This window comes from Diadema setosum, chromosome 5 (assembly GCF_964275005.1).
Source record: "Diadema setosum chromosome 5, eeDiaSeto1, whole genome shotgun sequence".
NCBI lineage: Eukaryota > Metazoa > Echinodermata > Echinoidea > Diadematoida > Diadematidae > Diadema > Diadema setosum.
The window spans coordinates 26,695,585-26,723,565 of NC_092689.1; the positions used below are offsets into that span (position 1 = coordinate 26,695,585).

Sequence of the window (27,981 nt, forward strand, 5' to 3'; positions counted from 1 at the left end):
CAGTATTGTTTTATTTCATCTCATCTTCCATCTTTCCTCCCCTTTTATCCTCTGTCAATCATCATTTTCCCTTTTTATGATTCCATCATCTTCTCTTCTTATTCTTTGTTAAGTGTTATTTCTCTCTGTATATCAATTTGAACGGTTTTCATTCCGTGATATGGACTCTTTTCGATGAGTCCCCTTGAAGACACGCGTATAAAGCTTTTATGGGCTAATTTTGCCCCAGCTAGCCACATTGCACCTGTGATCTGATTGTTTAGCAAAAGCCTGTTTGGAATACGAGAAGTACAGAGGTTACACTCAAGAAAGATATGTTCGTACAGGGTGGGTCGTGGCTCCAAAAACAAAAACAAAAAAGGCCTAACCAGTATCCCATGGTCAATTTCTGCAATATTTGTTATCAGTAATTTAGATGCGCCATTTTCTAAGAAAAACAATACCAAGAATGATCATCAATTTTGGTCGAGTAGTTTTCGTTTTATGCTACAAATCATACTGTGGAAGGAAGCCCCACCGCCATGCTTATCTACCGATGAATGCCATGGTGGGGCTGAATTCATGAGTAGGTTTAGGCCTATAAAGCAGGCGAGTCGCCGTAGTATTAGTACAGACACGCAGTGGTGGTGGGGCTATTGTGAAATAGGCCCCACCGCAGTGCGCGTGCACTGTACCCGTGTGTTTATAGCAAGCAAAGGGTAGGTCCTAGGGTTTAGGGTTAGGGAGGGTTGTATTTATGGTTAAATTGGCCGTAAAATTAGTCGAGGGACATATTAGGAAGTCATTTTCGCCGCATTCACGAGTATTGACTATGGAAGGCAGCCCCACCGCTCTGCTTACCTACCGATGAACGCCACACGGTGGGGCTGAATTCACGAGTATTTAAACAGGCGAGTCACCGTAGTAATAGTACAGACACGCAGTGGTGGGGCCTATTTCACGAGTTTGCCGAAAATTATGGATATCCAAGTGTACCACAGTTGTAATCTGTATTATTGGCAGTATTAAATCTGATACAATTCATTAAATATTCTCTTGTCTAAAGGCTTAGCCAATGACAATAGTGCAGCGCCTGCTATGTGCTCGCTAGCTCGCTCCCCCGCCAGCGCTAGCCGCCGGCCGGCTGTCGCTGTGCTGCGCTAGCATAGCCTTGCTAGCTCGCTGGCTATCAACCAGACAATCAATATCGACGACTCCGTTCTTAGACGTCATCACAATTTAGAAGTGATAGTGCCAAAGTGTAGAAAGTTTTCCAAAACCGAGGAAATTGCATCCATTATGTTAACAAATGTAGAACAAAATTCAGAACAGTAAAAAATCCCCAAGACCATAGAATTACTTAGAATTTAACATTTAATATTATTACATCATTAAGAAAAAAATGTCCAAACCATTTTATTAGGTCTTTAATGTCAGGCCTTGTTTGATATTTTGTATCAAATTATAATGCATGTAGTGTTTTGTTCTTGTTTGTATGTCATGTGTTTTCTTCAAGAAAAACATTGAAAAAAAAAGAAAAAAAGTTTTACTAATCAGACTGCAATCACATACCCTTTCTTGGGTGGCCGGAAGCAGCATACAATGTACTTTGCATTCGATGACCTGACCTTACCCAGAGACTCCAACCCCAAGCACCTTCTGATCTGGAGATTCTCCCGCCCGAAGCCCCTAACAAACGGGACACTCCAAGTTGATGTGTGCGAAGCGCGAAGTTCCTAGGGTTTTAGATGTTCTCTGGTGCTATCTAAGGCTTATTTTTTCAACATACGATAGCTATAAGTAAGAAATCCTTTCCACCGGGAGACACAGAGCCAGGGCGGGAGAAATCAAATCTCAATCGGGAGAATGGGAGATTTTGCGAAAATGGGTTTTCTGTGGGAGATCTCCAGTCGAAAACGGGAGGGTATGGAGTCTCTGCTTACCCAACCCTTTGTATATTAGGCCATGTTATTAATGAAAAGAAGGTAACGCGACCAGTGGTGGATCCAGAGGGGGGCGCAACCGGCGCACGCCCCCCCTTTAATTTTCGTTAAAAACAAAGAAAATAAAAAGAAAATACTGCAATGAAACCCGGAAGTGGCACCAGAAATATTAGTTAATAGAAAATATTGATTTCAATTTTAGGGCATAACAATATCACAATGCCAAAACAGTTTAGAACTCTGCTATTAAAGGAAAAAGGGGTAACTGAAAAATTTTTAGCAACTAAAGTATGGAACCTGTTAACAATATTCTTAATCAGGGGTCCTAAGTCAAAACTTGTTATCCGTGACATATAACTACCACATTTCTGTGACAAATTTGTTCTGCGCCAATCCAATCATGTAGGGATTTCATTACAACAGCTATAATTGCAATTTGGCACTCATAACAAGTTTCATGAAAAGGGCCCTGGACACTATACTTTCTCAATGCAGGAAGTTGTATGTTCACAATGAGTGCAGAGATGCCAAGTTCAAAAAACTTTTATGAGTGAGATTTTTATGACTTGGCGTCTCGGCGCTCGCGCGCATGCGCACGGGAACGAGGAGGGTGTCCCACTCCCATGGTAGGGAGCTTTTTTAAATTATTAGCTTTTAATGATGCGATCTGGTGCATACTTTAGTGACTGTTTTTTACTAATTTTGAAAGGCAAAAGGGAAATATACCTTCAATTGCAACTATCACTTTAATCCTTTGAGCTATGCTCCTTATTTTTGGCCCAAATTGCAGACTTCACCAGATGCGTGAGAAAAATGGGTGCCATGCGTGAGATCGTGAGACAGACCCTAAATGCTCGAGTCTCACGCAGAATGCGTGAGACTTGGTAGCTCTGTGAGTGTCCAGTGTATGTTGTATTGTGGGGAAAGTATTTAACTTTTGCCCCTGTACAGTTCAGGGGTCAAAAAGAATGTCACCTTGGTCAGGGGAGAGTAAAGTAACATTAGCCCACTGTATCTGCACTTTGCTGTGTGCACCATACACTCTGTGTGCCACCAAGTTTGGTTGTCTTAAAGGGACCCTTAACTTTTGCAAATACATTCATTCTGGCATAGGCCTGTACAAACATTATTGTTCTGTCACCACAGCCAGATTAGTGAGATCCCTAGGGCTTACAATTAATCAATTACATGGCAGTATAGCTAAATTGGATGAAAAGGATGAGGACCTCATATCAAGGTGACTTAAAAAAAAACTCAGCTTTCTATAAAATAATACCAGACGTTCTAGACATAAAAAAAGAAAAAAAAAAATCATGGGTACATCCCATCATCTTTGCACTTTTCGTTTAAATAATTCTTAACAAAAACGCAAAACACACACACACACACACACAAAAAAAAAAAAACTTTAAAGAAATTGAAAACACTTGGATCAATGTATAGGACTGCCTCTCCACCTGAAAACTTCATAAATTATTTTTTTTTTTTTTTTTTTTAAGGTGCCCGTTTGCATAAATTGAGATTCTATTCCCCTCGGGATGGATGCTACCTGCCAAGTTTGGTGAACTATCAGTCATGGAGTTTTCAAGAAGAAAATGAAAGTACAAAATTAACGCATGACGCACATCACACACTGGACAAAGAGCACACGCAATAACTCAATTGAGCCTTCAGCTCAGTGAGCTATAAAAAGGATGTCAAAAAATACAGATTATGAATATCAAGTATGGGTTTCCTCCTGTTATCAATGTCTGCAGATGCAATGTAGCCCCTCTGTTCACTTTGAGTAATGATTTTCATATGTCAATGTGAAGGTAATTGCTCTCCATAGCAAATGTATGAGTCTCTATGTTGCTTGAACAAGGATCCCAATTTCATTTGTGATCTTATAGTCCTCATCAAATGCTAATGAATTTTCATTCATTAATTGAGTACTTATCTTAATGCACTAGTATACTTTTGCACCATTTCTTTTGAATTTCTGATTTCTCCTGTTTACGTAATACCCCGCTCATTATTCTTTGAACGGATGAATTAAATCATCTTTTACCAAAAACATAGGCCTACAGGGTACTGCCAAAGCAGTGTTATTGCTGTGTAGGCCTACATGCCATACGATCGTTGCACTACCATTAATCATGGATATGGATGCTGTTTCAATGTGCTTTCTTGAAGACACCATACAGCTTTTTTGGGCTATGTATGCTCCAAGCAAGCTGCATCACTGATCTTGTAAGAGATCAGTTGCTGCACCATGAATGACACACCCACGGCCCAACTGTTAAGCTTAAGTTATATGTACGCCTGAGCAAAAGAGTATCCTGACATTTGTATGTCTATACGTAAGAAGTGGGTTTTTAGAGGCAGCTTCTAGGACAATAAAGAAACCATGCAGCTCACTATAATTCTTATTAAGCTTCCAGCATATGCATTCACATGTAAATTATCAAAATCATCTAAATTGCCTTAACTTCACAATCAACATGAAACTGGGTATGTTACTGTGGAGTTCTGTCAAATTTCCATGATCACCAAAACAAGCAAACACATGAACAAACAAATACTAAACAAACCTGTTTCAATTAACTGAAATGCATACTTACAGGGGATAGCCTGTATTACCAAACTGATCAGTGGGAATCAGTGGGAATGCTGAGGGGTGATTGTTGCAATCCTTGTGGGATTCTTTTATGAGTATATTATATATCTATTGTTGAATGAAAATTATTTGCCTCAGAATGATCTCATATTCAAGTAATGTGCAGTATATGCCCCGTCACTGTCAGGCATGCTAACCTGGAAACATTGAACTGCACATTACTTGAATAATAATTAAATATGAGACCATTAATTCTCAAGCAAATAATTTTCACACAACAATGGACTGGTATATAAAGTACATGTACTCTACCCCACAAGGATTGGAACAATCATCCCCCAGCACTCCCACTGAACAGTTGCTAGCACTCATTTTGGTCCTTTCTCACTCTAAAACTTTATTTCATTTGCATGCATTTCTATTGATATCACTCATTTTGACTCCTAAATTATAGCATTGGCCTATGGGAGTCTCACTCTCAACTAGTTCCAATTATGGCAGCCCTGTACTAGCCATCCCCTTTTATAATGTTCATGTGTATGATACAGTATTCATCGCATAATCGGGCATCTGATAATCGGGAACCTCGCTTAAATGACATACGCTTCCCAGAAACATTTCCAATGCACGTTATTTTCACTGGATAATCGGGCGGGGACCTCTGATAAACGGGACAATTTTTCTTCAAGCGATCTTTGATTTTGTTGATATTTTACACAAAAAAAATCTACCAAAATACCACAACAATATTTCAAAGATTCCCTATCAGTTGTCGTTTACATCAAACTTACAAAGCAAGCTTCGGACTGGTGTGTTTTGACCTCCGTCCATCCACTACACGTACATTTCAGCTCGCTGCCCGCCTTCGCTTTTCTGTACATGTGTATATAATTATGGCGAGCTAAACTACAGTGCAGTGATCGCGGCAAGTAAATAATCAAGCCGTGATGACTGAATGATTGAAGGACTTTTCATTGACGTTCCCACATCAGTTCTGGGTAATCATTTCCCATGGTTGTGGATATGTATTCATACAGAACGTCCTACGTGTCCAAGAATTCTACGAATGTTTAAGAAAGTGCTAGCTTTTAATCCACATATTTTGCGTTCGAAGAGAGGTGACAGAAGAAGAACCCGGTTGCGATTACTCTACATCATTGCGAGAATGCAGGGAGAGCTAGAGGGTCGCACCGAGGGGTAGCGTGGTTGTGTTTTCATGTACATGTACAGTACGTCAGTATGCATGTGTGTGTGTGTGTGTGTGCACTACATAATGTATATGTCGTATGCCGTTAGTGTATGGTGAGTGCTCATCGCGAAATCGGGCACCCCGCTTAAAGGGGCCGTGTTTGCTACTCCCAACCTGTCCCGATTATGCGGTGAATACTGTATATTCACAAGCATGCAGGGATGAGGTGGGATTGTTAGTTTAATACATCTCATACAAGTGGCTTCCCACCAAAACATTATCAATAACCTTGGTTTGCACACATGCTGCCATGAGAACTGTATAGCTACGTGTAGTGCAGATACTGTGCTAGTGTGTCTGAATTATCACATTCCACTCACTGAACCCTCTGCGGATTTGGCAGTTGGCTAGGTCTTGACCTTTTCTGACCCCTGAACTGATGGACATAGGCCAGACATCGTTCCACACTTTCCATCCCCACAATATAAATCCTCTGAAACCAGCATGTATATGTTGCTCATCGTGAACATGGCCATTTGAAGAAGAGGACTTGCCATAAGATGACGACTGTGATAAGAGAGCGGTGTCCTGACTCAAATATTGTTCAACGGATTTCATAGTACATAGTTTGTACAACTGTAAGTCTATCCCATATTCTCTTGTAAACTGTTTACTTCACAGGATGAGGCCAGTGGTGCACTGGATGGTGATCATGCAATGATTAGGAGCTGTGCATAAACATTTTGATTGAGTGTCCAGAACTACTGTATTATATCCTTTTATGAGTTGTGAGCATTTGACTTAGGTACTTGTGTTTGTCAATTTGACATTTGGACTTCATCAAATGTTTGTGCGATACCTGGTACTGGCCCTATAACTTTATATAGCTTTCTTCTGATCAATATATGCATGCGGGAATGTTGTTGCAAAATATTACATTGATTGTGTACCGGTAGTTACAGTTCTTGCTTTACCATTACACGTAAATTGCATTTAATGATAATGTTCCACTTCATGTGTATGCTGTGTAGTGTGCAAAATATTCAAACTTGCTACGCATAATGCAAAGCCTATAGCTAGCACATACAAACTTTGCATACATGTGCACGTCAGGGCTGCCAACTCTCATGCATTGAGGTCCTTTCTCATTCGATCTAAAACTTATTTCATTTCCATGCATTTCTATTGATCTCACGCATTTTGACTCCTAAATTATAGCATTGGCCTATGGGAGTCTCACTCTCAACTAGTTTCCCGTGTTGACAGCCATGGCATGTATGGATAATTACATGTATGTATGTTCACACACTCACACATCACATGCAGGGCTATATCTATCAATACTAATAGCCGAATACAATCCAGTTCTCAGGTGCGATGTAGAAAATATAGGAGAAGCATAGGCCTAAAGGCTGCATTTATCATCTTTCTGCGAATTACAAAATTACAAAAAGGCTTAATTTCCATGCACACCCACTATCAAAAGTCTTTTTTTAATATGTGTGCAATGCAATCTACAAAAAACAAAATAAACAAACAAACACTGCTAATTAGTTTAATTAACAAGTATTCCAACTTAATCGTAGTTATCAAGATGTTCCATGCTACCTTTCAATTAAATCACAAATAAACATCAGAAAATAAAATCAACAAATCAATCCTTATGAAATTATAAAGCTCACATACAGTCACACTATGTGTCTGTTACAGATGTACACTTTTTAACAATAATTGACTACTTAATTACAGAGCAGAAGTTTCTTTATAAATGAGTGTTTCGGAAGAGGGTTATGAGCTTGCTTTGCATTCAATTAGTATGTTCTTCTTTACTGAGTGCTTAATTTGTAAAACTTAAAAAAAAAGAACATGTTTTTTTTTTTTTTTTGTTACGGACATACATGGTCCAATGGGCTGAAATTAACAATTAGTACAGAGTAATTACACAGGTAAAATTGATTGTCACTGACAAATGTTTGTGCACTTATCTAAACTCTTCATACACAAAACCAAGAGTGGTAATTTCACATTTACTGAAGGAAAATATAATGAAAACAATTAGATAGCAATTAGATAGGCTCATCAAAATGCACCTAATATTTTCTCTTCTTTGAAAAGGATTTTGTGATGTATGCCAGGTTCACTTTTTGGCGAACCTGGCGGCCAGGTTCGCTTTTTGGCGAACCTGGCAGCCAGGTTCGCTTTTTGGCGAACCTGGCGGCCAGGTTCACTTTTTGGCAAACCTGGCAGCCAGGTTTACTTTCTGGCAAACCTGGCAGCCATGTTCGCCTTCTGGCAAACCTGGCGGCCAGGTTCGCTTTTTGGCGAACCTGGCAGCCAGGTTTGCTTTCTGGCGAACTGGCGGCCAGGTTCGCTTTTTGGCGAACCTGGCAGCCAGGTTTGCTTTTTGGCCAACTGGAGGCCAGGTTCGCTTTTTGGCGAACCTGGCGGCCAGGTTCGCTTTTTTGGCGAACCTGGCGGCCAGGTTCGCTTTTTGGCGAACCTGGCGGCCAGGTTCGCTTTTTGGCGAACCTGGCAGCCAGGTTCGCTTTTTGGCGAACCTTGCAGCCAGGTTCGCTTTTTGGCGAACCTTGCAGCCAGGTTCGCTTTTTGGCGAACCTGGCGGCCAGGTTCGCTTTTTGGCGAACCTTGCAGCCAGGTTCGCTTTTTGGCGAACCTTGCAGCCAGGTTCGCTTTTTGGCGAACCTGGCGGCCAGGTTCGCTTTTTGGCGAACCTGGCGGCCAGGTTTGCTTTTTGGCGAACCTGGCGGCCACGTTCGCTTTTTGGCGAACCTGGCGGCCAGGTTCGCTTTTTGGCGAACCTTGCAGCCGGGTTTCGCTTTTTGGCGAACCTTGCAGCCGGTTCGCTTTTTGGCGAACCTTGCAGCCAGGTTCGCTTTTTGGCGAACCTTGCAGCCAGGTTCGCTTTTTGGCGAACCTGGCGGCCAGGTTCGCTTTTTGGCGAACCTAGCTTGCAGCCGGGTTTCGCTTTTTGGCGAACCTTGCAGCCGGTTTCGCTTTTTGGCGAACCTTGCAGCCAGGTTCGCTTTTTGGCAAACCTTGCAGCCGGGTTCGCTTTTTGGCGAACCTGGTGGCCAGGTTCGCTTTTTGGCGAACCTTGCAGCCAGGTTCGCTTTTTGGCGAACCTTGCAGCCAAGTTCGCTTTTTGGCGAACCTGGTGGCCAGGTTCGCTTTCTGGCAAACCTTGCAGCCAGGTTCACTTTCTGGCGAACCTGGCAGCCAGGTTCGCTTTTTGGCGAACCTAGCGGCCAGGTTCGCTTTTTGGCGAACCTTGCAGCCAGGTTCGCTTTTTGGCGAACCTGGCGGCCAGGTTCGCTTTTTGGCGAACCTTGCAGCCGGGTTTCGCTTTTTGGCGAACCTTACAGCCAGGTTCGCTTTTTGGCGAACCTTGCAGCCAGGTTCGCTTTTTGGCGAACCTGGCGGCCAGGTTCGCTTTTTGGCGAACCTTGCAGCCGGGTTTCGCTTTTTGGCGAACCTTGCAGTCGGGTTCACTTTTTGGCGAACCTGGCGGCCAGGTTCGCTTTCTGGCAAACCTTGCAGCCAGGTTCACTTTCTGGCGAACCTGGCAGCCAGGTTCGCTTTCTGGCGAACCTGGCGGCCAAGTTCGCTTTTTGGCGAACCTTGCAGCCAGGTTCGCTTTTTGGCGAACCTGGCAGGGCAGCCAGGGTTCGCTTTCTAGCAAACCTGGGAGCATCATTTTCAGTAGCAAAAGCCATTTTTTGCACATTGATGGATCAATTTGTAACAAATTTTTCCCAAAATCGAGTGCTTTTTTGTAGACTGTTTTGGAAAGTCTCTTTTTATTTTGGACTGGGTTTGATATTATCTTCTGTATGGAGTTTACCATAATTGTGAAATGTTTTACGGTGAGAAACTCTACTGTATAATACCATCAGGAAAATTATTAAGATGTGCAAAAATTATTTCTTTCACATCTTGACTGGCTGAATTTTCACTTTTGCTGGTGATGAAGGCAGTGAAATTGCAAACACATGACATTCATCTTGCTGGATGGAGCAAGAAATATGAATGGAATAAGACTTTTTCATCTTAAAACAGCCTCTTCTTGCAAGATACACTAGTTGTGCATTGATATTTGTTGTCACCATGGCAACTCATTGATGATTTGACAGCTTGATTGAATGTGGATGTTGCATCAGCCTGTGTATATCTTTATATTTTTTTTCTACCACCATGAAAGGGTGAGAATGGATCAGATGCCCCAGTGGAGCCCCCGCCCCCAAGGTCGCCTTGCCCCTCCCCGATGCGAAACCAGGTACGGCGGTCCAGGCTTGTTTGTGATGTTTCCATTAAAAAGGACCCTGGGTATACTTTGTCAATGTTTTGGTTCAATGCAGGGGTGTTAAAGTCATAAATTACCATTGCATGGACGTTTGTACCATTAACAGTACATGTCCTATGTTACTGGCTTTCATTCTGTAATCAGCTCAGTTTCTGTACAGATTGACTCGAGAATCGAAGGTAGGGAAGATTCTGACATTGTAGTCAATATTGTTTGCTTTGATATTTTCCGGATATCTCTATAACAGCACTAATAGGTTTATTGAATGCCACTGTGGAGACTGAAGAGGTCTTATGATAAATTGCTTCATTGTCCTTATTTTGTTTTAATCATGTTTTCTGACATATTTTCTGTAGTTTTTAAAGTTATTGAATATAACAAATAGCATTTGGCATTTGTAGATGATTTTTTTTCATTATCTATATTGTTTTTGTGTCTATCCATTTGTTCATGAACTGAAAACTTGTGACCTGTGTCAACATGTCTGTATGATATCTCTGTATATGACATCCTTCCGCACTTTATTCCTTGGTATTCGCTCATGACTCTTGATTTCACATAAAATTTCATTTCGTTCCATGTGACATGAAGCGAAGGAAACGTGACTCCATAAATCGGGATCTGGATTTCAGTCCCGAGTACATTCGACGCCCCATTCCACCTATCCCACCCCGCCAGACGTCCGGCTCCACCCCTGGCAGCAGCAGCGACTACCAGCGCCTCCCGCCGGGAGTGCCTCGCTCGGCGGTCCACACCCGACTGCCCGACCCCACCCAAGCCATCGCCCGCAGGCAGGTGATAGGGAGTGGAGCGGGGGACACCGAGAAGATGAATGAGCACACGGAGCATCCCACATCCCCCACCCCAGATGATCTGCCCCCGAGGAATGCCCCACCCCCACCCCGAAGAAGGTATGTCATAACCAGATATTGAAAAGAGGACTTACTCGGAGGTATTATACAGGGAGGATATATGGGGTTACATGTGATCAATTCTGTAGGTACTTTCATGACGAGCAGAGATGATTATTTCTTCTCACAGCAGGCCCAGCTCTTGCTTCCACAGATATGATGGTTTCTGCGTAGACATACAGCGCATTAGTAAGACACCATCTGAGATATAACAAATTCAAACTCCCATATGCCACACTCCCTCTCATTGAACAGCCATATTCTAGAAGAAAAAGAAAATAACTTTTAAAAAATTCAGAAACTTCATGACTGTGGAAGGGCTCCACTAAAGGGTTGTCTTCTGGAATGGAATATTATCTGTTGGATAACTGCCTTGTCTGACAACTAACTTTCACACATAGCATGTCTTACTTCCTACTCATTCCCCAGCCTTTCTCATCCCCCTCCCCACCTGCACATCATTTTCATGCCACATAAGGGTATGTTCATCCAACTGCAGAGTATGAATGAAATGGATGTGATATTTACTTCAAAATTTAAACTAACATTATTTAATCTCAGTTCAGTAAACACACACATGCAAATGCTGAATGTCGGCTGTGTTACTTGCCCCAGCAAATCGGGCTTTGCAGATGATCAGAAAGTTGTGAGCAAGGTGGTGGTGACTACAAAGGGAGCATTTTTACCAGCACTCAATCTCTTCTGTGATGTGGGTGGTGCGGATTACTGTTATGAGTAGCAGTATTTACGTAACACCTTTACACTCTGGGTCTACTTTATAGCTTTCTCTCTCTCTCTCTCTCTTTGCAGTAATAGAACAACATATGATATAGAATCTTCTGGCAGGGGTTGGTGATCTGTAACTTGTAATGTGGTAATTATGGTAAAAGAATAATTTAGAATCTTCTGGCAGGGGTTGGTGATCTGTAACTTGTAGTATGGTCATTATGGTAATAGAACAACTTGGAATCTTCTAGCAGGGGTTGGTGATCTGTAACTTGTAGTATGGTGATTGTACGTTTGTGCAGAATATCTACACTTTTGATGGGGTGACATTACCCTGTACATTTAATTTCATTAACCTCATCATCTTCGATTTCTTCCCAACCGAGTCTCTGTCTTACTCTTTATCCCTTGCATATTTTGGTTTCTTTTTTTTCCCTCTCTCATCCCTCCCCTTTTCTCTCCCTCCTTCTCTCTCTCTCTCTCTCTCTCTCTCTCTCTCTCTCTCTTTCAATGTACCCTAGGGTTAAGACTGACGGTCGGCATTAGAGAAATTACGCTTGTCCCAAAATAGCGATTTTGAAATTTGCACACTCAGGTAACAATTAATGTACTGCAGGGTATCTGTGTATGCTTAACCAACCACATCCATGTGTTGTGTCCAGCAGGGAATGCATATCTGTGTCCAAAGCTGCACTTGAGCAGGCTGCTAGCTTAGATCACCGTTCTCTCTCTGTGTACCGTATACCAGTAGTTTGTCTGATTTCCTATCTGTACAATCTGCCTCGCCACGCGTTTCATGCTTTCCGAGGGTCAGATATTTTGTGGCTTTTTAAATGTAGTCTGACGCACTCCTTGCTTCTTTTATAATTTATTTCCTCTATTTTTCAAACCTGTTTGTTTCTCACTCTTTGGTTTTAGATTCATTTTGTTTGTTTGTTTGTTTGTTCAGCCTGTTTCAACCTCGTCTGTGAGGTCTTGCGCCAGTAGTGAGTGGAAAATGTATCATTGGCATAATACATGCAACCATTATGGTTGACCAACAATTAGATTAGCACTTGAAATCTAAATCTACACAACACGTAGTTAGAGTAATCATCATCATTCACCGTACAGTTCATGGCTATGACAACTTCTTTTACATGTAGCTTCTTGACTAGATATAGCTCTATGTGCAACAATATCTGTTTTTCATAAGTTAGTTAAAAGCAGTCTTTACTACATGTACGTCATTTTTGCATTAATGAAGATTTAGCTCTGTGAAAGATGAACTGGCAACTGGATGAATTATTGCAGCTACTTTTAGTATGTGTGTCTGTCACTTTGTTCCTATGTGCATGACTTCATATTTTCTTTTTAACTCTTTATGTGCCATGGTGTAAACCTCCTTTGAGCCACATTATTATAAGACAGCAACATAGTCATGCGTTGGAAAAACATTCTGTGTTTTTTTCATCAAATTTATGAAACTTTTACAGATTTTTGTTACCCTGAACATATAATGAGTAAAGTTGCTGAGAAAATGCAAAGCTTTGCTAAATTGTATGTTAAATCTGTGATTGTTTTTCTTTTGAATGACCAGTAGCTACACTATTGTAGAGGCATGACTTTTGCAAACAAAAAACAGTGACAGCAACTCACAATTTACTCACAAATCCAGCAGGGAACACCGCCCTATAGTCACTCACCACATAAAATGGAAGCTAATGTTTGTGTGACAGGCACGGAATCAACGTGAAACGCTTTTATCGTACTGTGGCAGTTGGTGATTTATCGATTGGTTTGGGCAGGTTTGTGCATTTGAGCAGAATATGCGAACGTGGCACATGAAGAGTTAATGTTGAGCAAGCGTTGCGCACTTGGAAGTGATGCTCCATTCTTCCTGCATGTTTTCATTTCTTGCACACCACGCAGGACTGCATGAATACTGGTAATAGCAAATGGCGTTGAAGTAAATGTGACCCTGCATCACAGAACCATCAAAGAGTCACCAAATGTGGATGTTTAGTTTAGGGCAGATTCTGAAAAGGCAGATTCTAAGCTTTCAAATGGTTTTTGAACTCATTTCAAATGGACTTTCCCAACCCATCTGAATAATGGAAAGAAAGTACACCTCATGAAAAGTGTATACTGAAAAAAAGAGGCTTCTGAGTTTAGGGTCTTTTCAAGTGCTGAATCTCACACAGAGGTGCTTTGTGCAATGAATATGACTTGAAAAATGATATACCTTAGCAACCACTGTGAAGGGGTTATCAGATTAAGCTGAAATTCTGCACACATTTAGAACGTTCTATTCATGACTAAACCAACTTTTGACACAATATCATAATCCCTTCAAAACTTATCAAAGTTGAAATTAAAGAGAATGTAAATATACAGAAGAAGAATTGCTCTTTCAGAAAAAAAAAAACCCAACTAACAATTGATGCTGTTGACCCTTTCTGCCTTATGTAAAATCAGATTGTGCTACATTTTGTTGGCTTTGTGATGCACGTTCACAAATGATGTAGACATGGAGGAAGTGCTGAGTCAAAAATATGTTCACTTGTGAGGAAATGAGATATGTGGTCATCCTGGCTTATGAGTTGTACTTATGTTTCTCTGTGATGTGTGATTAATGTACAGCTGTACAGATACAGTACAGAGTAGCTATGGTATGTAATATATATTTCTATGGTTTTATGTTTTTGTCTTTCATACTGACACCAAAGTCGGACAAAGTTTACCTCCCAATATTTATCTTGCAAGGCCTTTTCAGTGTTAGCACATATTGGGAAAGAGACGGTGATTTCGTTTCTAGTCTGAATGCGATATCACTGTTTAGAGAAGTGCTGCTTTTGAGTCACACAAGACATGATATGAGAACGTGTCTAATACTCCCTATGACTGCACCCATATATTGCCAACTGAAGCAGTTGAGTCTTCTGCATGTAACATTGTTTTGCTGCTGCATGACATTGGGCCCTATTAACACTGGGGTAGTTGTTCAAGTTCAAGTTTAACATATTTGTGTCTTCACAAAGGAGCTGTGTAGATGTAGGGTTTTTTATTCTGTGACATAGAAACAGTGCTGTTTCTTCTGCAGGGGAAAAAGAAAATTGTGGTACCGCTGCATCACAGAGATCAAAATAATTTTGTTCGAAGCTTCCAAATTTTGTTAGAACGTAGCAACAAAAGTTTCATATGCAATGTGTATGTAGTTTCTTATTCACATCTGCATTTGTCCACTATCATCTCACAAACTACAAACACCATATGCACACACACTCACTCCCCAATATGCACCCATACCCACATTAAAAACATCCCGCTACTTCCCTAGCTTTGTCACACTCTCAACTGATATAGAGTGTATCTCCCCAACCCCAAACTTAACCCCCCCCCCCAAAAAAAAAAAAACAACAACAACAACAACAACAATAACTCTAGTGCATATACATACATGTAACCATTCTATTTACATTTGACAATCTAAAAATTTTGTTTCCTGAATAACAAAACACATAAGATCAATTGAGATAAAAATCAAGAAAAAAAATGTTCTGGAACAGATGTGGAAGCCACACACAGGGTGGCAAGATGTATAACCTAGCAAAGTGGTCTGTCCCAAGTACATTCAACTGGACCCCCCATGGAAGACCAGCTCATGCAGCTGAAAATAGCCTATCCAGTCATTTTGGCAGCTGGAAAATATAAGCAAACAAACACACACATCACTAAGCTAAAAATACAGCTTCAAACACATTATAACTTCACTTCTGGTAGATCAGCTGCAGCACCAAAGATAGTTTTAGAATCTACAATGTATGTGATAGATTGCTCTTTAATCTTTGTGTGCTAAAACAGTAGCAGTAATTGCATCTTACCCATTTTGATATTCCCACTGCCTCCTCTACCACAGCATCATTCTCATACCAGCTTACTGTACTTGTCTCACACTCCAATAAGTCACTAAACTTGTCTAACTTTTTTCCACTTGATTGTTTCACTGTGAAGCTCAATTCATGCAGTAAAAAAAAGAAATTAACAGCATACCATCAACATTTTGTTGTTTGTCTACTTTTTATGACAGTTTCTCTTTTTCTTAATCACTTCATAACCAACTGTATGGGTCACATGGGATTTTATGCCTATTTTTATCTGTGCTTTTGTTTGTGTGTGTGCGTGTCTGATGATTTGAGTGCCTTCACCCTGTCCTAATTTGACAATGATTTTGTTATTTATTTCCTGTTCTAATATGATAATATTATTCATTTAACCCCTAACCTCTCATGGCTTCAAGCATATCCCGCTCACAATCACCCCTGCGTCACAGCCTGCGACCTCTGCTGTTGGGACACAAGCTTGTCACATCCATGCGTGCCGGCCGTTCATCCACTTTCTCCTCCTCTGACAGGTCAGGATTTGATTAGCCCCTCTGCCCTGCCCTCCCCCCCCCCTTGCCTGCCTTGCCTCTGCATCCTTGCCTCTCAGCCTCCCCCCCCCCCCATTTCCCTCCCTCTCCCTCCCCCACCAACAAGCCTCTCAGGGGTCTCTTTGAGTAACTGTCCAACGATAAATTTTGTCTTTACGTGATCAGTCAGCACTCACAACTATTGTCTTCCTTAAAATCCACAATGTTTGACATGAAAGACTGAACATATCACTTTGCAAAATGTTTTCAAATTCCAGTTCTGCCATATGTTAGCTTAGAGGGGTTAGTCAAAGCAAGGAGTTATGATAACTCCTTTGTCAAAGGCACATGGCAAAAAAAAAAAAAAAATCCCAACAACAAACAGATTGTTATCTTCCCATTTTAGAAACAACCTGAAAGAGCTAAAATGCAATATCTTTATTCATTTGATGAGTAATATTCTCAGAACCACTCCTTAAAATACCCCTGACATCTCATGCAATGTAGTTGCTGCAAGCAGCAAAATCTTGTTGCCCTCAGTTACGGAGCATCCAGTGCAGCTTTCCCAAGATCAAGCCAAAACAGATCACTGCAAGTATATCAACAATCATGGGTAGATCACTCATCTCCCAGAGACTAGCTTTCCTTTATACCTCCCCATCCCTCCCCTCCCGCCAGTAACTGTCGTAATTCCTGCCCGTGAGTTTCTTTTTTTCAGTTCTCTCCGGAATGAGAAGCATGCAGCACTGCTACCGATCCGTTGGAATCTTCGTCATTCTCTTCCTTCTCCTCCTCCGCCTCCTCTTCTCCTGCATTGCTACATACATCCTGTTATGCTCCCTCTGCTTTTACCACCTGCCACACTGTGCATGGATCATGCTTCACGATACATGCGATGTTTTTCATGCTGTCTCATCCCACACATTCAAGCCCTCAGCCCTCCCCCATCTCCGCATCTAATCAACTGCACCAGCAATAAAATTTCTGTCATCCCCTAAGAAAAAAAAAAAGCGCAACCTAATGGAGACTATCCCCTTTCTTTGAAGTTAGAAATGACAGAATGATCTCATATGTGTGATTGTAGTAAAGTGTAGTGACGTACAGTTGTATCTGTTATGTATTTGGTGAAAGAAAAGTGTGAATGAGTGTACCAAGAAATAAACAGCCCCCCCCCCCCCCCCCCCCCCCGAAAAAAGAAGAAGATATATATATATATATATATATATATATATATATATATATATATACATATATTTTTTTTTTTTTTAATTTTGAAGAGTACTGTGTGTGGTGAAGTTGTGTTTAGCCAATGTTTTTACCCACTCTTATGTTAGTTGCAACTCATATTTATCATAGTCACATTTTAATTGGTCTCTTTATCTGATATCATTTGCTGCATTTAGTGAAACTGTGACCCCATTTTAACTATTTGAAACTCTTTGCAATTCATAACAAATTGCCTGTTTGATGAACACATTTGTCTCTTTATTCTCTTCTTCGTTGTTTTTTTATTTCAAGTTAGCTCTGATACACTAGAATCACACTTTCATGTCAACAGAGAAACAGAATTTGTGTGAAAGAATAGGCTTCTGTTTGTCTTTGTTTTTGTTTTCCCGGCAGTAGTTATGGTTAACAGTGGCACATGCTTAGGATAAAACCTTTTTGGACCTGTTGAAGCTGATGTCTGTGTTTGATTTTAAACTCATAGCATGTAGTTTATATCTTTATGTACCACATTAGTACACCCAACTCTTACCGACTATTTTGCTCGACAGCTTGCCAACTTTGCTTATTTTGCTCAAACGCTTGTGAAAAATTGTGAAAAACCAGTTGATAATGGCATTGTGCCACAGTACACTCAACTGTCAGTTTTATGGTCCTTGCATTCTCATAAAATTTACATCAAAGCAAAGCTTGCAATTTTCTCTACAATTTTGAGGTTTGTATTTCTGGCATGAATGCTTCTGCAAAAAGTTATGTGACTTTAAAAAAAGAAAAAAAAAAAAACGTTTTCCAAAAGTATCATTGCAGTGCAGATCAGAATAATGTGGCACACATTGGGTTTACACCTTGGCACACAAGGATCCACATATGGTGTAAATCTGATGGTCATAAGTGAGAACTCCATCATCTTTGCATTCATCCAAACTGATGCACCCTACCAGATAGTAGGGAATCCCAGTAGACTCTTGATTGTTTTTGGAATTTATGTGTAACCATCGATGTCCATGCTCAAATTTCTGTGGGTACTTCCCATTTCTGCCGATTTCTGTGGGTAGCTTGCGCACAGAAGGCATCATCTCCAGAGGTTCATGCTGACTTAAATGGCATTTAGATATCATTTACATATAACTCTGAAGGTCCTATCTCACTGGTACATATTCTGCTAGAATGGTAGATATATGGTCTTGGAGGAGGAGAGATGCAAGTTTGTGAGTATTCACTTCTTGTTATTCCTTTGATTCCTCCGTATCCTTCTTTTCTTCCTTTTCTTTTTCTTCTTCTCTCTTGTTTGTGTATTCCTATATGTCTGCTACTGCTTGTATATGAGCAGTGTTGGAGAAGAGAGGCCAGTATGTGCGATGACATTCTACATGTCCTGACTTATCTATAAAATTTACCTCTTTCCACTTTTTTTTTTCATTAATCACTCTTTAAGAAGCCTTCCTTGTAGGGGGTATCATAAAGTAGGTTACAGAAAGTAGCCAGTCAGTAGCACTGAAATCTTAAATGAGTCACAAGTGCGCTCTTGATTTTTTTCACTAATATGCACTGTAGTGCAAAAATTGGGCAGCACAAAGCATAACAACACTGTTTGTTATCTTGTAGCAAATTAATAACCACTCTGTCCACGTAGCATAAACTTGGACAATTGCCTGGATTCACTAGGATGTCTCAACAGCTGATCAAAGAGCAGGGTGATTGCATTGCAATACAGTGTACAAAGTTTTCATCTCCCTTCAATTCTTTCCTGTGCGCTCTCCTCTTGCATTACCATTCCCCCCCCCTGTCCATCTTCCCTCCCCCCCCCCCCACTGGTCCTTCCCTCCTCCCCCTTCTTCCTCACCCCCCCCCCCTCCCAGTCAGTCCTCTCCTATCTCTCCTCATCCTCTCCTCACTCCCTCACATCCTCTTCTTTTTCCTGCTCTCTCTTCATCTTCCCTGTCTCCCTTCCTCTTTCAGTCCCTTTTCTTTCCTTTTTCCTTCCCTTTTCTCCCCCTTCCCAATCCCTTACCCTCTACCTCCTCTCCTCCTCTCTTTATACTTCCCTCCCTTTCTTCCTTCTCCTCCCCCCCCCCCCCCTCCTCTTCATCTACCCATATCAGTAGCAGATCCAGGAGGGGGTGCACCGGGCCCCCCCCCCCCCTTTAATTTTATTTTCTGTGTGTGTGTGTGCTTGTTTTAATGAAGTGGAAAAAAAAAATGAAATTGATTTTCATTCTTTTTTATTTTTGAAAGAAACCATTTTTTTTTTGTTTTTTGCTTGTCAGCTGATGAAACCCAGAATTGGCCTGTTGAGAAATTACCTGTTGAGGCCCCTGTTTTTGTTTTTGGTTGGTGCTTTTTAATTTTTTTAATTTTTTTAATTTTTTTTTTTGGGGGGGGGTTGTTTGTTTGTTGTTTGTTTGTTTGTTTGTTTGTTTGTTTGTTTGTTTTTGGGGGGGTGTTTGTTTGTTTTTTTGCTTGTCAGCTGACTAAACCTGAAATTGGGATTTAAATTTCTTTGTCCCCCCCCCCCCCCCTTTACGGAATTCCTGGATCTGCCCCTACATTTCTCCCTTCCCCTTTCTAGCCCCCTGTCATCATTGTCTACCCCCTCTCCTCCCTGTCAATCTCTTCCCTGGTCCATCTTCCACTCTCTTTCTCTTCTTCCCTTCCTCCTCCTTCTCTTCTCCCCTCTCCTCCCTGTCAATCTCTTCCCTGGTCCACCTTCCACTCTCTTTCTCTTCTTCCCTTCCTCCTCCTTCTCTTCTCCCCACTCCTCCCTGTCAATCTCTTCCCTGGTCCACCTTCCACTCTCTTTCTCTTCTTCCCTTCCTCCTCCTCCTCTTCTCCCCTCTCCTCCCTGTCAATCTCTTCCCTGGTCCACCTTCCACTCTCTTTCTCTTCTTCCCTTCCTCCTCCTCCTCTTCTCCCCTCTCCTCCCTGTCAATCTCTTCCCTGGTCCATCTTCCACTCTCTTTCTCTTCTTCCCTTCCTCCTCCTCCTCTTCTCCCCTCTCCTCCCTGTCAATCTCTTCCCTGGTCCATCTTCCACTCTCTTTCTCTTCTTCCCTTCCTCCTCCTCCTCTTCTCCCCTCTCCTCCCTGTCAATCTCTTCCCTGGTCCATCTTCCACTCTCTTTCTCTTCTTCCCTTCCTCCTCCTCCTCTTCTCCCCTCTCCTCCCTGTCAATCTCTTCCCTGGTCCATCTTCCACTCTCTTTCTCTTCTTCCCTTCCTCCTCCTTCTCTTCTCCCCTCTCCTCCCTGTCAATCTCTTCCCTGGTCCATCTTCCACTCTCTTTCTCTTCTTCCCTTCCTCCTCCTTCTCTTCTCCCCACTCCTCCCTGTCAATCTCTTCCCTGGTCCATCTTCCACTCTCTTTCTCTTCTTCCCTTCCTCCTCCTTCTCTTCTCCCCACTCCTCCCTGTCAATCTCTTCCCTGGTCCATCTTCCACTCTCTTTCTCTTCTTCCCTTCCTCCTCCTCCTCTTCTCCCCTCTCCTCCCTGTCAATCTCTTCCCTGGTCCATCTTCCACTCTCTTTCTCTTCTTCCCTTCCTCCTCCTTCTCTTCTCCCCTCTTCCCTCCCTCTCCATCTTCATCTTCCCCTTTCCACCCCACCCCCACACTCATTCACTGTAATGAGCCCCTATCTTCCTTCATTTCATCAAGCTATGACACAACCCATTCTTGTTTCACATGAAACAGTTTACAGGAGTCATTAAATGCTTTCACAGCAAATTGCAAAGTGTGTCCTTAGTGAAGCTCAAGCGTTTATTAGTAGCATAACTTTTAGTTATTGCGCATTGTAATTACCCCATAAAAGATTCTAACCTTTTATTATCACAGAAAAGACTACTTCAAACTCTCATTCATTAACTGTGTAATGGATTTGATGCTGCCACAATCCACCCGGAATGCAAAAACAAACACTTGCAAGAAGGAATGGCATTAGAGCACAGTTATGGACAATTATGACATTGTGTATGGAGTTGGCTTGATTACTTACTGTAAAAGTGGATTTTTTTTTTTTTTGCGATGTTGAAATTTTGGGGCATTTGCTCAACCAGAAACTAGCACGAAAATAAAAGCACGCAAATATTTTTGCTTGCTATATGTTCCAACAGTTAATGTCTTGATTTGGCAGAATCAAAAACATGCAAAATTAATCTTACCCGGCCGAGCGTGAAAAATTACTCACATGAAAATATCCTCACTTACAACACATTGTTAAATAGATTGTAGGTGGTCATGCACACCTCTATGCAACATTAAAAAAAAAAAAAAAAAAAGATAACACACAGGTGAATGAAGCAAGAGATTCAAATCTAAGTTTTAACATGCAGAAAAAGATGCTTGCAATGATAAAGAAGTAGTTGCTTGTTTCCAAGAAATTAAGGAAAGCTACAGTTTCTTCTAATAGTTTGATTCTGTTGCCTTTAATGAGAAGATTTTGAAAGAGAAATGATTGAGATCTCTGTATGTGCATATGTTTTTTTTTTTTGGTGTTATGTTTGTAAGGTATGTACATGTATGTGTTTGAAGTGTCTGAATTTGCTGCAGGTCAAGATTTTTCTTGTTCTTATTGAAAAGCATTGTAGAATTTCAGGAGAAAGAATGAAGTGGTTCAAAGATTCCATCATTCACACTTTTATCAGTATTTTATTTGGGTATTTTTTTTTGTGTCTGACTTTGTTACTTTTAGTGGAAAGTGAAAAATTCAGATAAGATGAGTTGAGGATTATCAGTCATGGTGTTACAAGTTTCCCTCTGACCCAAATCTTCACCAAGTATCATGTTTGACATGAAATCAAGAGAAAAAAACTTGTATCATGTGCATCAGATTTTTATTGTGTTGATTAAAATTTTAAACAATGATGACTTTATGGGGAAAGGGATTTGTATTTTCTTCATTATTTTGACAAAAATGAGACTTTCAAATATTGTGTATAAACCAGTGGAAGAGTTGTGAGTTGATAAAATCGTCACCATATCAAATTTGCAGGCGTGGATGCGACCAGTACCATTATTCAGTGAAAACATGTCAAACTTTAAAATTCCATGTTTTTGTTTACTTTGGAGTCCAATTATGAAGAGTATTCTATCAATGTATTTGTCTGATTTTATTTTATTTATTATAGTCTCCATGAACATGGTGTGAAATTACACCATGACTCTCAACACTCAATGTATGATTCACACTGAACAATAATACTTTGCCCTCTTTCAACCATCCAGCAGTCAAGAAAACTCAGCTCGCGGTGCCGACACCCTGCGCCGCCAGAGCGACCCCTCCGTAACGTCCAAGGAAGGTGAGCCCCAGTCACCGTCCAACATTACCAAGCGCCCAGTGCCGCGGCCGCGAGCTCGCCCCAAGCCCTCTGACTGAGAGCGTCCAGGATCCCAGCTGCATTCGCATTATTGCCCTTGATCGTGCTGATCCACTATAAAGTGTGGAGCCACTTCTCAATATTCCCTTTGGACTGTTTGACGATGGATGCTAAAACTTGGGAAAGGACTGTACAGAGGGATACTGGAGCAATCTTTATCTCTCTCTCTCTCTCTCAAAGCTGTAGAAAGAATATCATTTTATTTTTCTTCTTTTGAGATTCCGATTCTTGTTGATGTTTTTCATTCCTCCGTATTAAAGTTTGTTTTCCTGATTACTACCAGCAATTGTTCATATTTTCATTGTAAAACGTGAATTTGATATCATAACCTTGCTATAATCACCTGGTATGCAGCTACGTGGAGTCTCCGACACGCTATTTGTATCTAGCCTATGAAAAGGGGATCCAGTCTGTCCGTCTCATGTGTATCGTATTTTCCATCCTTGCACTTTTTGTCAACAAGTAATCATTCTGTGTTATTGGGTTCGAGAGTCCCTCTATGCAGAAATCCAGAAATCTGCTCGTCTACATTGTGTTTGTGATTCTGCATTTTTCTCTCTTTCATGGTATTTAAATGACCTGGTATAGAGTTGCACCCAACGAAAAAGGTAAATGCTCCATATCTGTTTAAAGTAGAATATCTCTGTAATACGGAACATCGTCTGCCAGCGACAGTGTGTAACAGAGGAGCATAAGACAGAGTTTGGATCAAACTGCCCTGTAGTTTGCCTGTAGTAATGTAACATTCTTTGGATTCATTTTGTTTTTTTCTCGATCTCTTCTCTTTAAGCTGCCTCAAGCATTTGGAGTTCTTTAGTTAAAGTGATCACACAACACTATATTTGGTGTAATGTTGTTATTATACAAATCTTATTCTATATCATGTTACAATCAGATTACTTTGATTTGAGAATCAATGAAGTTTTACTCAAGAAATCTACTATAATTATGATTATGCTTTGCAATGCACTGAAAACTTCTGCTGGCACATGTATGCTTCCGTGAAAGAATAAACTGAGATATATATATCTTACTTCACTATAAGTTGCTGGATGAAGGAAAAAAAGTCAGAGTAGTATATGCTAAAAGAGAAAAAAAAATGGCAAAGAATTATTAGATGTGTTACCCATTGTTTTGATTTGATTTCCACTCTATATATCTGAAAAAAAATGTCTTCTCCAGACAAGTGTGATATATTTCACCCAGTGAAGAATGCATGGATGAAGTGGTCTGGCTGTCTTAACAAGAAGAAGAAATGAATTATAAGAAACTACAACACTCTCTTAAAGGGGAACATAGTACTTTGAAGACGATGTTATGCTTTTCTCAATTCCATGAAACTGTTTTCTCGTAAAGTCATTCAAATTTTAGGCTGCAGTAGACAGAGGTGTTGAAATGTGTTTGAGGATACTAAAGTGGTACTTTCAAGTAAGCTGCTTGGGTTTCTCCCAGCCTAAAACTTGCTTATTATGAAAGTCATATTGAGAGTTGCAGCTTTTCCAAGATTCAAAAGAGATGGGAGATGTTTCTTTTTTTTTATGTGGATCGTATTTTAGTTTTTTTGGTTTACAGTAGCTGCCTGTAAATCTTGCCCTCAGCAAATTGAAGTAACTGTGATCGAATAAAAACTGGTTTTATTTTATTTGTGCAGTCACTTCGACATTGAGTACACCGATGCAAGTCGGGCTGTACGCAATCCCTGCTTCACAGGCAAGAAATGATTGTATGACGTACTCCTAAAGTCCTCAGGATGCTGAGGTTGTCATTCAAAGATTATATCAATGAAAGGGATATACATAGTTTTGGATCCCTTCATAGCAACTACCAGTAACTTGTGCTTGAATGGTAATAAGTTATCATGGAATATATCATACACTCCATATTTTATTCTGGTCTGAATAAGTAGACATAAAAGAAACCAAATTGCAAACATCATGCCTAGCTGATGAGAAGTGGAATTGATACACATTTATGATGCATTGCACTCTACACACAGTCTAACCTGTACCTTTGCAGTAAAGAAACTCTGAGTACATTATCAAGAATGAAGAAATATTCACTGCTCTTTTTCTGTGTAAATCCTGTATCATATAAAATTGCCAATGGTTTATATGGCTGCTCTTGTGTGAATTCATGACTGTTTCCTTTGATAAGAAGTAGGTGATGTATCAGCCACTTTATTTAGTGAAATTCTATTCCCCCCCCCCTTTTTTTTTTATGCCTCCGCCACAAAGTGGTGCTGGAGGCATCGTAATATTATTTTTTTTTTTGTATATTACAAAGACAGCAATGCTTGCCCTTTTCTTACTTGACGTACAATGAATATAAGCCAGTCAAAATGGACCCCCTAATAAGCATAGCAGAAAAGAAACTGATGAATTGCTGGCTGTTTAAAGTAAATGTTGCTTCTGTGTTGGTTGGGTTGTTTTGTTATGTTTTGTTTTTAAGATGCTGCTTCTAAACAGGAATTTAATGACAGGTCTGATCACACCATTTACAGTGATTAAATATTTGATTTTTAGTTCTTTGTATGATGCATATGTCCGGTCTTTCCGAGCTATTAAAATGGCAAGTAGATATGAAAGCAAGCCAAAACACGCTTAGATCTGGTTGGATGTAATTTACCACAAGTATGTGTTGGAAGGAAGTAATGGATAAACATCATAGGGTAAAAAATATCCATGCTGTATGTAATATGTTGACATCTTAAAAAGAGTAATCTCCATATGTATTAGTGAATGAAATGAAGTCATTGTAAAGATTCTATAAAGAGACTCGTCAGAGAGTGTAAAAAATTATTATTTTTTTTTTTCCTGGCAGCCAGGTTTTGTAAGCTTGTGCACTTTCACTGCAAGTATTATGGCATCCTATTTTGAAGATTATAGGCAGAATCATGAAGTTCAATGTTATGTTTATATCTTCTACAGCAGTACATTTTTCTCTCACAAGATTGCAATGATACACACACAGAGCAATGCAGTACTTTGAGATGTTTCCCCCTGTTAGGTTTGTTTGAAATGTCATGGAGATAATATGTATTGAGCACATGATGGATGTATGTGATACAATCATTGCTTATAGGGACTCATTTTGTGTCGGCAGCAAGCATCAAAACAAGGTCCTGAAAGGTTACTGTGTGTGCCGTGGGCGATATTATTATGATATGAAGTTTCATGTTATAAAAAGAGACTCCCACATTTGGTGTGCAGGGAAATGGCAGATTCAGTATGAGATACACTTCAGTCATGAGATTGATATGATTAAGAGGGTTCACGACAGTCTTTGATTGTTTTGTTTTGTTTTGCTTGTTATGTTTTTGTTTTTTTTGTCATTGGAATGGTTTCAAATGAATGCCTTCAAAATTCCAGTCCATTCCTCATTGCTATTAATAATAACATACTTGCTCCATTTTTAGCATTTCTAGTAAAAAGTGGCTTTGAAGATAGTACAAAACTGTCAAAGAATTGTATTGATTACATATACTCCACATATTAGCCAGGCAGATTTATCGGGCATGTAGAAAGGCCAAAAGAACTGACCGTTTACTCTCTGCATTGTCAAATGCTTATTGAGTCAGGATTATTTCCCCCACCCCTTTTCCTTCTCTAGGATTATAACAGGGAATACTCTGACACAACTCCTCTTCTGAACTTCATATTTAATCATTTTTATTATACATTGTACCAGTGAATATGAGTTAAAGTAAACATGAGATTTCAAATTCTGCTCAAGATGTATGTTGTCAATATTGCCCATTGGCATGTGTTTGGTGTTTTTAGGAAAACACTGCAGAATTGACAATCGCAAATTCCTCCCACTACTCTGTAGCATTGTGTGATATCACAACATTTGAAGTAGAAGGATTTTACAGAATTGTCCCAAGCGTCTTGTAGCCGGTAGAGGAGAAATTGTGGTAAAGAGATGAATCACAAAGAAATATGTCTTTCAATGTCGAGCAAAGACAGAGAGAATCTGTGGATTCCTTTTGGTCATATTATGACCATTGATGACAACACAATAAAACTCTAACCAGACTAATCAGGGTATAAAAACTATCATTTGTATGTACATGCTCTTCTGTTGCCAAGTATATCGCTCTAGGCAATGTGTTTGACTGCAAGTTTGTTGATGCTGCAATGTTTTCCATGTATCTTTTACATATTAGGGTTACCATGCCTAAAAGGTTAAGATGTTTGTTTTTTGTTGTGTTCTTGTTTTTTGTGTGTGCACTCATATGTACACATGCAAATCTATAAGGGAACTGTATTCGCTTAATTTGATGAGTTTCTTTTCACAAAATGCCAGAAGAAACTGAAGGTCGAAGTAGATGTGGAGGAAAATAACATAACAATCAAGATTGCTCTGACCATAATGTAATTTTATTCACGTCATGAATGATGAGTGTACTACATTTTAATAGTACCTCAACAATAAACTGGTACTCACCCACTAAGTATCCTTAAATACAGGTAGCCCTGCTTCAGATATCGTAACACCCATTAATTGTCGGGAGCTTTTTGAGGAGTATAGTTGAGAAGAGGTGAAAATTGGTGTGGTCCAGTCAAGTTCTGTATTCATGAACTCAAGGTTGCTCAAGTTGCACAGTTACACAGTAACTGATTTAACAATAACAACTAACATCATCATTATTGATAACGTAGGAATAGCTCTGCATTAATTCTGTAAGCTCTCAGAGCAAAGTTTTTTATCTTCACAACAAAAGTGCAACAATGCTCGTTTGTTGTCATCGTAGTAAAATATATTTTTGTAATACGACATATTACAGTATATGTCTGTTTTTGCTGCTTTTTGTTTATCAGTGACTGCAATTTAGATCAAGTGACTCCCAATGTTTGTAAGCCTACAATTTTTTAGCTGGTGAGAATGACGCTGAAACTTGCACCCACTTTGCTGATGTGATATTTCACTTAAATTTTCTAAAGGCAAGCTTTTTTTTTCTTTTTAATAAAGAGCTCAGACATCGCAAAGACATTCTGTGAAAGCCATGACATTGATAGAGAAGCGGAAAGAAAGGGCAGAAAGTGTGCATTTTAACCAAAGATAGACTAAAAGCTCAGAAACTTGGTCTTTCTTTGTCTTGTCATTCTTGTAGCAGTAGAAAGTTAACCATAAATATGGTTATTCCTTTATTTTCATGAAGAGAGATTTTATTTTGAACCAAAAAAAGAGTCACATGTATTACTATTGTAAAACCTTTGCCAATGTCATCTGACGCTTTGTCACAATTATTCTTATTTTAATCCGTGTCCTGCATGGGAATAAAACAACTTGAAAATAAACTGAAAATAGTACAAAGGGATACCCACATGTAT

At 40.1% G+C, this 27,981-nt stretch overlaps 1 protein-coding gene across 1 annotated transcript in view; it reads left to right on the top strand.

The window, feature by feature from the left end:
- Positions 1-24,839, top strand: part of LOC140228816 (uncharacterized) — a 136,078-nt gene extending 111,239 nt beyond the window's left edge. The window contains exons 26-28 of the mRNA XM_072309089.1: positions 9,930-10,004; positions 10,623-10,942; positions 22,497-24,839. Coding sequence (XP_072165190.1) covers positions 9,930-10,004; positions 10,623-10,942; positions 22,497-22,647 — 546 coding nt within the window. The 3' untranslated portion in view covers positions 22,648-24,839. The remainder of the gene's footprint in view (positions 1-9,929; positions 10,005-10,622; positions 10,943-22,496) is intronic.
- The last annotated feature ends 3,142 nt before the right edge of the window (positions 24,840-27,981 follow it).